At 45.8% G+C, this 14685-nt stretch overlaps 1 protein-coding gene across 2 annotated transcripts in view; it reads left to right on the top strand.

The window, feature by feature from the left end:
• The first annotated feature begins 361 nt into the window (after nucleotides 1–361).
• The window catches only part of LOC120940274 (prostatic acid phosphatase-like), a 72703-nt gene continuing 58379 nt past the window's right edge, over nucleotides 362–14685 (top strand). For both annotated transcript variants that reach the window (XM_040353034.1, XM_040353035.1), the window contains exon 1: nucleotides 362–536. In XM_040353034.1, the coding sequence (XP_040208968.1) occupies nucleotides 408–536 (129 nt within the window). In that variant the 5' untranslated portion in view covers nucleotides 362–407. The remainder of the gene's footprint in view (nucleotides 537–14685) is intronic.

Here is a 14685-nt window from a genome sequence, read left to right as displayed (position 1 = left end):
CATACGGTCCGCATGTGTGAAAGGGGCCTTACTCTATCCAAGTAAAAATAAAATACGGTAGTTTTGCATTCAGGTCTACTATTACGTAGTCTACTATTAATAGACACAGGTCTATTATTACGTAGTTTGTTGTATCTACTGCACTGTATTATTGTCTGTTTCTCCACAAACTGGATTTTTATTTATTTTTTATAAAGTTACACATTATCAATCAGCCTCAAAACAATATATTTCTTTGCCCTTTCAGCCGAGCATTCCACAAGAGGTGACATGTCTAAACATTATAGTGTGCTATACTTTTTACTTTCATTTGGCAAAAGAATGCTTTGCTCCGCCCTACCACTTATACATATGCAGTGCATCGTCCAAAGGTTGCCAGATGAACTTGCTCTACAAGACGGATAACAATGCCTTCCTCTCTCCCAGCTGCAAGTCGCTTATTGTATTTTTTATTAAGTTGTTTTATTTTCCTGAACGTATGCTTTCCTATTTTGGGGCAGTCTGCTGCGGAGAAGAAACTTAAACTTGTGATTGCGGTGAGTGATCTGCATTACAGATGTTTGTAGAGTAACAGATGTTACTTTTCTACATTTACTACTTGTAGCATAATGCATTTTTTATGCTTCAAGTTTCCACACAGTATGTTCATAGATGCTTGCTTTACTTCAGAATTTTCGGTTTCATGTACTGTAAGATGTGTTGATGTTTGAGATATGCGTACACTAGCGGTTTCCTGTTATGGTTATTTTGAGGGTCTGCGCTATGATTGATGTTTATAACGTTGCTCTGTTTCCTGCTTTCCTGGCTGCTTTATTTTCCTGTGATCTTCAGGCTCATTTACACCGGAACGTGGTGCAGAAAACCTGCGTTCTGTGTGCATTTCTCGCAACGTGCTTAAAACACACTGGGTGTGCGATCTGCCGCAGATGTCAACACATCTGGTGAGTTTGGATTTTAACAGTGCCCTCAGCAGCAGGATGTATTGACATCGTTGGGACACGGAGCACTACAACACTTTTTGCACCAAAAGGCTTTAACGCACTAATTATCACTTTATGCACTTTAATCATTGTCACTTTATATTCTTTGATGTATCAATCATTAATTGTATTTTTTTACACACAATAGGCATGTATGCAAGTGATAATAATAATAATAATAATAATAATAATAATAATAATAATAATAATAATACAAATTAATCATTGCAATATTTATTCATCCAAGGTTGTTGATACATACAGGCGGTCCCCGGGTTACAAACAAGATAGGGACTGTAGGTTTGTTCTTAAAGGGGAGTTCCAGCCTTTTTTTAGGTTTATTAAAAGTCAGCAGCTACAAAAAGTGTAGCTGCTGACTTTTAATAAACAGACACTTACCTGCTCCACGGTCCAGCGATGCTGCCGCCCGGAGCATTGCCCCCCCCCCCCTCTCCGCCGGCGCCTCCATTCACTCTGTGGGCACCCGGCCGTGACAGCTTTCAGCTTCATGGTCGGGCACGCACTGCACATGCGCGAGCGGCACTGCGCTCCCTGAGTGGACAGCCGATCTCCTGGGACCTGTCACGTGTCCCAGGAGATCGCCTAGAGGGATCTAAGGCGAGAGGAGGAGTCGCCGAGGCAGTCCCTGGGCGGAAGGGGGAAGTGGGACAGGAAGTCCCACTCCCCCCCCCCCCAAAAAAAAAATTACATGCCAAATGTGGCATGTAAGGGGGTGAGGAGTGCTTAAAGCGGAAATTCCACTTTTGGGTGGAACTCCGATTTAATTTGAATCTGTTTGTAAGTCGGAACAGGTACATTTTTTAACCGCTTGCTGACCAGCCGCCGCAGTTTTACGGCAGCAGGTCGGCTCATGCTGGGCGAGATCACGTAGCTATACATCATCTCGCCAAGCAGCTAATAGGGGGGCGATCGCTCGTTACAGAGCGAGAACCGGGAGCTGTCAGAGGGGGGAAATGCCTGATTGTCTGTTCATACAATGTATGAACAGCGATCAGTCATTTCCCCTAGTGAGTCAACCCCCCCCCCTTCAGTTAGAACACACTCAGGGAACATACTTAACCCCTTCCTCGCCCACTAGTGTTAACCCCTTCCCTGCCAGTGGCATTTTTACAGTAATCAATGCATTTTTATAGCACTGATCGCTATAAAAATGCCAATGGTCCCAAAAATGTGTCAAAAGTGTCCGAAGTGTCCGCCATAATGTCGCAGTACTGATAAAAAAATCGCTGATCGCCGCCATTACTAGTAAAAAAAATATATCAATAAAAATGCTATAAAACTATCCCCTATTTTGTAAACGCTATAACTTTTGCGCAAACCAATCAATAAACGCGTATTGCGATTTTTTTTTTTTTTACGAAAAATATGTAGAAGAATACGTATCGGCCTAAACTGAGGAAAAAAATAGTTTTTTTTATATATTTTTGGGGGATATTTATTACAGCAAAAAGTAAAAAATATAATTTTTTTTCAAAATTGTCGCTCTATTTTTGTTTATAGCGCAAAAACTAAAAACCGCAGAGGTGATCAAATACCACCAAAAGAAAGCTCTATTTGTGGGAAAAAAAGCACGCCAATTTTGTTTGGGAGCCACGTCGCACGACCGCGCAATTGTCAGTTAAAGCGACGCAGTGCCGAATCGCAAAAAGTGGCCTGGTCTTTGACCAGCAATATGGTCCGGGGCTGAAGTGGTTAAGTGTAGTGTAGTGTCGTTCCAACCAAAAAATATTTTGAAGCTTTTTGGATAGCATAGGGAAGGGTTAACACCCCTGTAAAGTTTGTTTTGCTGTCTGTGCCCCTGTTCAGAAGATTTCACTTTCTGTCCCAATGACAATTGGATTTTGAAAATGTTGGGTTGTTGTGGAAACAAGGATAAGTGATAAAGCTTCAGTAGAGACACCTTTTTCCCCTATTAACTCTTACAGGAGAGAATTTCCCTTCCTGGGGGTAGATTTCCTCTCACTTCCTGTTGTCTCCCTCCTTTTGTAAGTAGGAGTCGTTTGTAAGTCAGGTGTTTGTAACTAGTGGACCGCCTGTATAGGAGGTGATCATTGGCTTAGCCTCAAGAGGGATTAGCATCAAGGAAAAGCAGATGCTGTTTATTTACTATTTAAAGCGGTAGTAAATCCGCAGCAGCTTTTTTTTTTTTTTTTACATACCTGAAAGGCAAAAGGCATAATGAGCTAGTATCCACTGCATATTTAGAGCGTGGGAGCCGCGAACGCGGAAGACACGCAGAGGGGGAAAATCTCAGCTCCCTTGGCAGGGGGAGTGGGCACTAGTTTTGGTTACAAAGAGGGATTTTCTCACCTCTTGTTGTAAATCACCTCTCCCCCCTCCTTACCTGCAATCTTCTGGTACACGTCCCAGAAGATTGTCCAGCCAATCACAGCGCATGGCACAGTAACAATGCCGGTGCCGCGGGGAGGAAGGGGACTGATGAATTTTCTGTCCTCCCCTCGATTCAGAAAAGTTCTTGTAATGTTTTCACTGAATGCAATATGTTCTATGAATGGGGAGGTAACATTACCTACCTCTAATGAACCATTTCCCACATCCTGCTGATTGCTCCTTAGTGTAGAAATGTTGGCCCAGATTCAAAGAGATCTGCGCTATATTTGCGGAGGCGCAGGGCAACGATTTTGCCCTGCGCCCACGCAAATATTTTGCGCTGCCCTCGATTCACGGAGCAGTAGCTCCGTAAATTGCGAGGGCGCGCCGGCAAAATTGCCCGGTGTAAGCGCGCGCAATTTAAATGATCCCGTAGGGGGCGGGAATCATTTGAATTAGGCGCGTTCCAGCGCCGATTGTAGAGCGCATGCTCCGTCGGGAAACTTTCCCGACGTGCATTGCGGCAAATGACGTCGCAAGGACGTCATTTGCTTCAAAGTGAACGTGAATGGCGTCCAGCGCCATTCACGATTCACTTACGCAAACTACGTAAAATTCAAATTTCGCGACGCGGGAACGACAGGTATGCGTAACATTGGCTGCCCCTGCTCATAGCAGGGGCAGCCTTACGCAAAAAACGCCGTACGGAAACGACGTAAATTGCGTACGCAGGGCTCGCGCAACGTTGTGAATCGGTGTTAGTATGCAATTTGCATACTATACGCTGAGTACAACGGGAACGCCACCTAGCGGCCATCGCAAGAATGCAGCCTAAGATATGCGGGCATAAGAGCCTTATGCCGCGCAGATCTTAGGCTGCAGTCGGCGTAACGAGGTTCCTGAATCAGGAGCATTCGTTACGCCGGGGCAAGTAAGCAATTGCGCTGTGTAACCTATGGTTACACAGGCGCAATTGCTTCTTGAATCCAGGCCAGTGATTACAGGTCTCCTTCATAGTGCTGAACCTCCTGTGCGGCAGGGGCTAACTTCTTCTGTCTATGCAGTGCATTTCTAAAAGTCCTGATGGCCACCTGACCCTTTCTGTCCTCCTCTCCATTCAGAAAAGTCCTTATATTGTTTTCACTGAATGCAACATGTTCTGTGAATGGGGGAGTGTATCCTGTTATCCATCCACCTCATTTACAAAGCACGTTGCATGCTGTGAAAACAATACAAAGACATGTCTGGATGGAGGAGAAGACAGTAGGGGGTAGGCTGCCATCAGGACTTTTTAAATATTCAGTGGAGCCTTGGATTACGAGCATAATCCATTCCAGGAGAATGCTTGTAATCCAAAACACTTGCATATCAAAGCGAGTTTCCCCATAGAAGTCAATTATGATAATTCGTTCCGCATTGAGTTCTATTGCATGCAATACTGCATGTGGTCAGAGGTGGAGGGGGGCATCGGAGACACTCGGAAATACTCAGACACAGGTCGGCTTAACTCAGAAACCCTCGGAAACGCTCGGGAACGGAGTGTTTCCAAACGGCTCCGAACCATTCCGATTGTCACCGGCACAACCGCACCTCTGACCATATGCAGTACTGCACACCGTAGAGGCTTGAATCCTGCTTGTCTGGCGAGACAACACTCGCAAACCGAGTCAGGATTTGAAAAAAAGTTGTTCTTCTTTCAAAACGCTCGTAAACCGCGTTACTCGTACACCAGGGTTCCACTGTACTACAAATACAGAAGAAGTTAACCAATGCAGTACCAGAGGTTCAGAACTGTGAAGAGGACCTAACATGATTGCAGGCCGGGGTGGCCCGTAACAAAGGGCGCAGGGGCGGGTGACCCGACTGGGTGGTTCTGCCCCACCCCAAAAAAATATACCACCAGCCGCCACTGATTGCAGGTAACATTTCTACACTAAGGCGCAATTGGCAGCATGTGGAATATGGTTTATTAGAGATAGCTAATGTTAGAGAACCATTATCCCAGAAAGACAATTTAACTAAACTTCTGCTTTAAATGAGTTGGCAGCTTGTTATAGCTCTTGCATTCTGTTGGAGAGATCTCTGTGCTTAAAGCGGGAGTTCACCCATTTGTTAAATTTTTTTTTTTCTCCCCTTAGATTCCTGCTCGTTCGGTCTAGGGGAATCGGCTATTTGTATTAAAATATGAGCAGTACTTACCCGTTTTCGAGCTGCATCTTCTCCGTCGCTTCCGGGTATGGGTCTTCGGGAGCGGGCGTTCCTTCTTGATTGACATTCTTCCGAGAGACTTTCGACGGTCGCATCCATCGCGTCACTCGTAGCCGAAAGAAGCCGAACGTCGGTGCGGCTCTATACTGCGCCTGCGCACCGATGTTCGGCTTCTTTCGGAAAATCGTGACGCGATGGATGCGACCGTCGGAAGCCTCTCGGAAGACTGTCAATCAAGAAGGAACGCCCAGTCCCGCAGCCCATACCCGGAAGCGACGGAGAGGATGCATCTCGTAAACGGGTAAGTACTGCACATATTTTAAAACAAATAGCCGATTCCCCTAGAGAAAACGAGCATCCATCTAGGGGGAAAAAGTGCCCTCTAAGGGTGAACCCCCGCTTTAAGTACCTGGATCTGCATATTTCCTCTGGTCATTAAGGAGGACTCCCATTCTCCTTATCAGATCTATTATTTATTTTATTTTATAAAGAATGCAGCTGGAGGAACTGGAACATGCAAAGCAGGGCGGGAGCTACCAAACCTCTTAGGTAAGCTTCCCAGAACTGAGAATTATAGCAGAGAGTTATCATTACTGAACTTAGGCCAGTGACTGACAAAACATCCTCCTACTGTTCAACTTAAAGTGGAGGTTCACCCGAAAATGACAATTTTTAAGATTAGATTCATGCTCACTTTGTCTAGGGGAATCGGCTATTTTTTTTAAATCAAAGCCGTACTTACCGTTTTAGAGATACATCTTCTCCGCCGCTTCCGGGTATGGGCTGCGGGACAGGGCGTTCCTTCTTGATTGACAGTCTTCCGAGAGGCTTCCGACGGTCGCATCTATCGCGTCACGATTTTTCGAAAGTAGCTGAACGTCGGTGCGCAGGCGCCGTATAGCGCCGCACCGACGTTTGGCTTCTTTCGGCTACTCGTGACGCGATAGATGCGACCGTCAGAAGCCTGTCGGAAGACTGTCAATCAAGAAGGAACGCCCAGTCCCGAAGACCATACCCGGAAGCGGCGGAGAAGATCGCTCTCTAAAACAGTAAGTACTGCTTTGTTTTTAAAAAAAATAGCCGATTCCCCTTGACAAAATGAGCATTTTTTTTTAGGGTGAACTCCCGCTTTAAATATCCTTTTTGGGTAGGGTGACCAGACATCCCCGGTTTCCGGGGACAGTCCCCGGATTGAGGACACTGTCCCCGGAATAAATCTGTCCCCGGTTTTGTCCCCGGATTGGATTTCAACAGGGGCTAGGGCAATTTCAAAGAAAGTGGAGAATTAAAAAAAATATTGAATTACACACTCCCGCTCCTACTAGCTTAGGGGGTGTATTTTTTCTATTATCTGTGCCCCTTTCTGATGATCATGTGCTGCTCGGAGAGGAGGGAATATTTATTCAGTTTTGGGTGCATGCCCATTCAGCTCCACTCGCATGTTCTTCTGCCTTAGATGAAGTCGGTCTGCTTATCTCATTGCCTTCCCTGGCGGAGTGATCTCCCTCCGCTCCCCACCCAGTAGTAGCTGGGACCGGAGAGTAAGACTTGAGAGGCTGTGAGGCGGGCGGCTAAGGGGCAGAGAGTCGCTGATTGCTGCCACTACTAGTAAAAAATAAAAGATGTCCCCGGATTTCATTTAAAAAGTCTGGTCATCTTACTTTTGGGTGTGTTTACCCCGTGGACCTTTGACTGGATTACCATTTAAATGCTATGTTACAGGGACTATAGTCATTTTCCTTGTCAAAGTATCTTTATTGAGTTGATAAAGAATTGTACAAGCATAGTGAAGAGAACAAGTTACAAGGAGAAGAAATTCTTTAAAGCGGTAGTAAACTCAGACATGTAATTACTAAATCGCCATATATAGCTTAAGTTAGGTATTTTCAATCAACGTTACATATATAGTATGCCAAAAAAAACGTCTTACTTGTTTCAATATACGTTTTTGTGAACACTCCTGCTTGTACCTCCCCGCCGCCATTTCTACTGCTGTCTTCCATGCCTATACAGTGATATATTTCCGCCCTCAGTATGTAGCTGTGGCGTGCGCATGATTTCCTGAAGCCGAGCCTCGTCTCCTCTCCACAACCCCTCCGACGTAGCGAGTCACATGGAGTCAAGGCTCAGCTTCTCAATAGGAGTATCGCGGGATGTCGGGGCTGATGTCACCATAAGGAAATGACGCAGCCCTGACATAAACAGATTTTTAGCCGGCAGAGGCTCTGCTTGCCGAAATTAACGGGGATCCGGCGCATGCGCGGTACGCGTCCCCACTCGTCAATCTAGCTGTAACTTCAGAAGCAGGCAGGTAAGGAAAAAAAAAAATGGCAATCGGTTTACAAGGATGAAATGCACAATTACATTGAAAGTGACTTTACAACCACTTTAACAAACAAACAAACATAGTCATTGTACATTGCAAACGTCACTTATTTCAGTCATCCTAACAATGTATACAGTATCAATAGTGACTGAATAACTGGCTACCTAGGTTCACTTTGCATTACTTCTTTTAGCCATTGTACGCTAAACTGTCCCAATGTATAGTCTTTTGGTGCAATCGTTGGGAGTTTCAACGATATTCAACATTGTAATAGTAGTTGCGAAAACAACATTGTTAAGCTAAGAACATGTTTCTAAAGAGGGGGGGGGAGAAGGGAGGCAGAGGATAGAGGGGTTGAGGAAGAGGGGGTCTGCAGGAGCAATCTGAGTTCTGAAGTCATTGCAGTAGATTGTTAAATTGTCTGGGCTACCATGGCTGTAAAACATCGTTATTCATTGCATTAGGAATTACATATGTGAACCAAGGCTTCCATATTTTCTCGAATCTGGTGATCGTATCCATATCGATTGCCATCATTTTATCACTTCATTTAGTGATAAATTAGGTGACTTCCAAGCCTTTGCGAGTGTCTGTTTCGCGGCTGTAAGAAGCTGCAGAATTAGTTTAAATTGCATATTCGAAACATTGTCAGGTTTTAGGTTTAGTAGCGCCATTTTGGGATCTAGGGGAATTGTCTTTTCGAAGAGGGCGCTGATAATATGGAAAATTTCTGACCAAAATGATAGTGCTTTTGGACACGACCACCAAATGTGAAAATATGTCCCAGGTGATGAGCATCCCCTGAAACAGTGGTCCAGGTAATTTTGCACATATTTCGCAATCCTGACTGGCACTAAGTACCATCGAGTGAGAACCTTGTAGTTTGTTTCAACCGCTATTTCATTCAGGGATGCTGATTTAGTGTTATTCCAAATTTGTTTCCATTCTGATGCGTCTAGCTCTAGATCTAAGTCCTTTTCCCATTTGCACTATAGTCATTTTTAGAAGAGGCTGTTAAAGCAACAAAAAAGTTGAGTGGTGAGAATGAAAGACAAAAGTAAAAAAGGCTTTTAACCATCACTGTGTAATAAAGATGGTTCCCAAAGAGCCAAAATCAACTTTATATTTTCAGCACAACAGAGAACACTCTACCCTACTCTTAAAGTGATTGTAAAGTCTAGTTTTTTCTTCTCTATACAAATAACAAACATGTTATACTTACCTGCTCTATGTAATGGTTTTGCACAGAGCAGCCCCAATTCTCCTCTTCTCAGGTCACTCTTCAGCGCTACTGGCCCCTCCCTTCTTTTGAGTGCCCCCACAGCAATCAACTTGGTCCCGGTTCAGCCCCCCCCCCTCTCTCTTCATTGGCTAACTGACTTTGATTGGCAGGAGCCAATGACCCGGCTGCTGTGTCTCCGCCAATCAGGAGGGAGAGTCCCGGACAGCCGAGGCACTCATGGACATCACTGGTTCGAGAGGGGGCTCAGGTAAGTATTAGGGGGGCTGCTGCACACAGAAGGGTTTTTATCTTCATGCATAGAATGCATGAAGATAAAAATATTCTGCCTTTACAACCAATTTAAGTTCACCTTTACCAAAAAAAACTGCCTATACAGGTAAGGGTTGCCTGTTGACAAAAACAAACTAACTGAGCAGCATTGATCAAAGTAAAATAATGCCCTTGATATATGTGTAGGCTGTTATAGTACTTCCCGAAAGCGTGGACAAAAAACTCCCAGATATGGCATCATTCTATCATGCCTTGTTGCTAGGATGTTGCTAAGACACTAGCAGGTAATTCAAACCCTTTTGCATGTATTCTTTCTCCCCTGTTGCAGTAGCTCTGAGTTCAGTGATACTGTGATGGAGGAGATAGTGGACTACACATGTGTAGGGGTTTGATAGCTCACTCCTAGGTGGGTGTGGGTGAGCAGTAATGGCTGGGATAGTTTTACAAAGTCCTAACAAGGCAGAGCTGGATGATTTTTAGTTTATGTAGAGACTCGTGGAATGTTCTGTTCTCCTAGAGCAGTTATCCATTTCCTGTTAGCTAGAAAAGACCTGTGAGGCCTCGTACACATGACCGAGGAACTCGTTGGAAAAGACACATCGTTTTCCTCAACGAGTTCCTTGTTAGGCTTGTCGAGAAACTTGACAAGCTTGTTTTGCGTACACATGGTCAAGACCAAATCTCGTTCTCAAAACGCGGTGACGTACAACACATACAATGGCAGGGGAAGTTCGATTCCACTGGCACAACCCTTGGGGCTGCTTTTGCTAATCTCATTAGAAGTGATTCTTTCACGAAACGCGTCGGGCGGAGCGAGCGGCACTCCTGTGTCATCCCCTCTCAACCGTCTACTCTCCATGAGCAGTCCTGTTGCCTGCAAGCGTCCGGCCGGAGCTGCATGGCAGAAATGTTTTATTGAATCTTCTGAAATGTGAGTGTAATACTTGCTATATTTGTTTGAATAAAGTCACATTTTGGTTTTTTGCTATGGAAGCATTTCCTCTTTTCTTTATCTGGTTTATGTGAATACCATTGTGGAGTCTGCTTATATCCGGATACCAACACCGTTTACTGAGGAGTTATACGCTGGGCTTGGTCCGTAGGGACCTTAAAATCTGGTAAGCGGCTTGCGATCACTGGTGGCGGATTCACTTTTGGATAATTTAGTCCACGGATATTCGCATGGTTATAAAGTGCACGGGTGTTCCCAACTGTCACACTATGGACTTCCTTTTTTCCTTTGGATTACTGAGAACATGAACTATTTATGTCACAGTTTCCGTTTATAGTGTAATAATCATTTATTGTTATTTCTGGTGGAAGCCGGAAAATCGTGATATAATTTATTTTTATATGATAATTTTTATATGCCAAAATTTTTCTATTCACTCTTTTTGGGCTTCCAGGGCCCTGGAGCTCAATCATCTAGTATTTAGTCACCTAAATTTCAATTATAGGTCACTGTAATTTAGTTTTTATTTTTGATATACATTTGGGCACATGTCCATTGTATTTTTCACAGGTTTCACATGATCTGTACATTTATGTGTACATTTCTGGTTTAGCGCAGTTACCTTCTTTTCTATTTATTTTTTGTGTTTGTTTGACATACTAATTGCTGCTTATCAATCCACATTTTTTCACTTAGCGCAGTTGCTTCCCCTTCTTTTTAAGTAAAAGTTTGGTAAGAGACGATTTGCACTTTTCAGACTGTTACAGCGTGACAAATGTGCTATCTCGATTACAAATGCTACTTTTACCGAAGGTGCGCTCCCGTCTCATACTTTATTCTGAGCATGCGTGGGTTTCTTAGCATACACACGAACGTGTTTCTCGTCGAAAACCAGCCCGACGAGGAACACGACGAGGAAATTGAAACTCCCATCGAGGAAAAAGAGAACTTGTTTTCTTTTTTCCTCGTCAAGTTCCTCTCGTCCCCTCTTCGTCGAGTTTTCTCTATGAAAAGCATACACACGACCGTTTTCCTCGGCAAAAAAGCTCTGCCACCAAGTTTCTTGATGGATTCTGTCGAGGAAAACGGTTGTGTGTACGAGGCCTCAGACTGCATTTATGCTTTCCCCATCAATGCGATACCAGCTCACGATGTGACACTGTCGCTCCAAAGAAACTCATATTTCTTTTTAGGCAACCAGCCTCAGTATTTAAAAGTTTTACAGTACAAAACGATCATTTCCAGTGTTCAGAGGTCCTCCACTGTTAAAGTGGACTGTGTGACAATTTCAAATGCTAGGCAGATGTGGACTTCCATGGAAAGGGGAATCCAAACTAGAACCACAAAAACAAGACAGGAAGGGGCAAATCATCTATTGCATTACCGCAAAAAAATTATTTGTGTGCAGCCCAGCATCCCTGGGGTATACAGGTGTAGACTGTAGTCTCATCCACTTTTGCTAGATGAAAATCCCTCAGTGCTTGCAGAGCACAGCTGATATCCTACTGTCTCAATGCCAGACGTTTTCCTGGGTTTGTGTCAGTGGAGACCGAAGTCCCATCCACTTTCACAGGAAATTGATCTTTTGTTAGTTGAGGGCAGAGGTCAGTAGCACTCTGCTCTGCTGCCAGCTCTTCTGCTGGGTTGCTGTCAGTGGAGGCCGCAGGGCCATTTACGACACCCGCTCAAGCTGCAGTTGTGAGGTGCCTATTGCATTCTTTATCTGGAGCTCCTGTGGAGTTTATTGTTGTGTGAAGAGGCCAGTAGTGTTCTGCCCTGTTAGCGTTCCAGCTGGGGACCTCACATCATCCACCCCGGCTAACTGTTGGGGAGGGAAGACAGTTTCCTCCACTCTGGCTGACTGTTGGAGAGAGTGACCACCACCTTCTCACCCTGGGCCTCCAAAACTGCCGCAGGTGTGGGGCAGAGGTCTTGGACCCTCTGTCCGGTTGTCAGCATTTTGGCTGGAGAAGTTTCTTGTAACTCCACAGATGTTGCCGGCAGGAAATCCCATGTCCCTTTCAGTGTTGTGGGAGAAAGGCCGGCTGCCTCTTCTCTCAGGATAGCTGAAGCTGCTGTTGGTGCCGGGCAGAGCTCAGTAATGTTCGACCCTGATGCCAGCTGTTCCATTGATAAGTAAACTGAAAAGTCAGTGGCCTTGCACACATCCTCCAGGATCACCAACTTTTGCAGGCAGAGGTCGGCAGCGCTCTGCCTGGATGCGTCCTCTTCTGCTGTAGGCTCCCCTGGTTGTTTCTCTTCAGCAGAAAAGTCTATTAAATCCCCAGTCTGTGGAACTGGTGTCTGGGGATAGAGGTTCACCATCACCTGTCCCTGAAACCCAGAAGATGTTACCAGTGCTGGGTAGAGGCTAGCAGAGTTCAACCCTGTTGTCATCACTTCCGTTGAAAGTTCTGTAAATGTTACATCCTTCAATAAAAAGTCAATTACATCCATGCTTTCTGTGATCTGTGGCTGGACAGAGGAGCTGACTGCTACATCTCCTGTACCCTCAACTGGCTGCTGGACAGATGCATTTCTCTCCATCCAAGATCGTCCCGTGCAGAAACAGGGCGAAGATGGGCAAAGAACACTGTTACTCTGCCACACTTCTGACTCTTCAGCCAGAATTTTAGAGCTGTTAGCTGGTATTTCCTGATACCAGCAGTTACAGAGGACTACAAATCACAGCAATAATATATTATATAAAACGCAATGCAGAATACCAGCAGTTACAGAGTATTACAAATCCCAGCAATAATACATTATACAGGCTGCTTAATATATTATTGCAGGGATTTGGTGTTTTTTTTTAAACAGGAAACGTTAAAACAGGTCCCCCTTACCTGTTTCTGAACCCTTGTAAGTCGCGGCGGCGGCTCTGCGGGCATGTGTCCGGCCTGTGTGGTGAGCACTGTGTGGTCAGGACAAACCTCCCCCCTCCATTAGTACAGACTCCCCCCCTATCCATTATTACAGACTCCCCCCCCATCCATTAGTACAGACTCCCCCCCATCCATTAGTACAGACTCCCCCCCCCCATTAGTACAGACTCTCCCCCCCATTAGTACAGACTCTTCCCCCCCATTGGTACAGACTCTGATCCCCCCATTAGTACAGACCCCCCCCCCATTTGGTACAGACTCTCTCCCCCCCATTAGTACAGACTCTACCCCCTCCATTAGTACAGACTCTCCTCCCCTCCATTAGTACAGACTCTCCTCCCCTCCATTAGTACAGACTCCCCTCCCCTCCATTAGTACAGACTCTCCCCCCCTCCATTAGTACAGACTCTCTTCCCCCCCTCCATTAGTACAGACTCCCCCCCCTTCATTAGTACAGACTCCCTTCATTAGTTCAGACATCCCCTCCAGAAGTACAGACCCTCCCCCCTCGCCCTCCATTAGTACAGTACAGACAAACCCCACCCAGGCGGCAGCTGGAGAGGAGAGGACAGTGTGGAGTCGCGTCGCCCGGGTGGAGAAGAAGATCGTGACACAGTGACACGGACAATGACTGGCGGAGAGAGCGGCTGCGATGACCAGCGGTGCCCAGAGAGACACTGACAAGGAGAGGAGGAGGAGGGAGGGGAGCAGTGAGCACTCTGACGCTTGAGCGCCTCCACCCCTGTGGCGCCTGGGTGAACTGCACCCTGCGCAGCCATCTCGGATCGGCCCTGCAGTTTTTCGCCCTGATCCCCTGGCGGCGCTGGCGCCGTAAGGCAAGTGAGCTTTTGTTGCCTTGCGCTAGCGCCGGCCAGATCTACAGTGACCGCACTTCCAAGTGCACTTTCAGTGCACTTGTAGTGCAAAGTAGATTTTACTTTCGTAAATAACCCCCACTGGCATTCCTCCAAATGCCACTCCAAATCGCTCCCAAAGTTATGGTCCTCGTACAGCCTCTCTAATAACAGTCCCAGGCCGCCGTATTTAAAGCCTTCTGTTGGGCTGTCATCCGCTGTCCACGGGCACACTATGGCTACATACCAGCTCTGTAGCTCTCACTTAACTGCATCTCTGCCTGGACCAGCCTGCTTAACTCAGCTTTTCCATTCCTTGTGCAGTTGTTTGCCCAAAAACAGCATTCACACTTTGTACTGCGACCAGTACCTTTCCTGGATGGAGGGTAGAATTTTCTCTGGTGTCTCTGCTCAGTGGCTAGCGCTTCCAGAGTTCCTATTAGAATCATACCATCCCAGCAGGACCTGCTCTGACACTGGTCCCCTGTGCTGTATCCACATCTCTCGCCACCTCCTTCCAAATTCCTCCAAATTAAGATCTGGTATGAGTCTGATTGTGTGGAGCCGTCCTTGTTGATAATGGGCAGCTAGGCCCTAACAGGGACCCCAGGCTTA

Source organism: Rana temporaria, chromosome 5 (assembly GCF_905171775.1).
Source record: "Rana temporaria chromosome 5, aRanTem1.1, whole genome shotgun sequence".
Taxonomy (NCBI): Eukaryota; Metazoa; Chordata; class Amphibia; order Anura; family Ranidae; genus Rana; species Rana temporaria.
The sequence above is the reverse complement of the archived record's forward strand: the minus strand, read 5'-3'. Positions and strand labels throughout refer to the sequence as shown.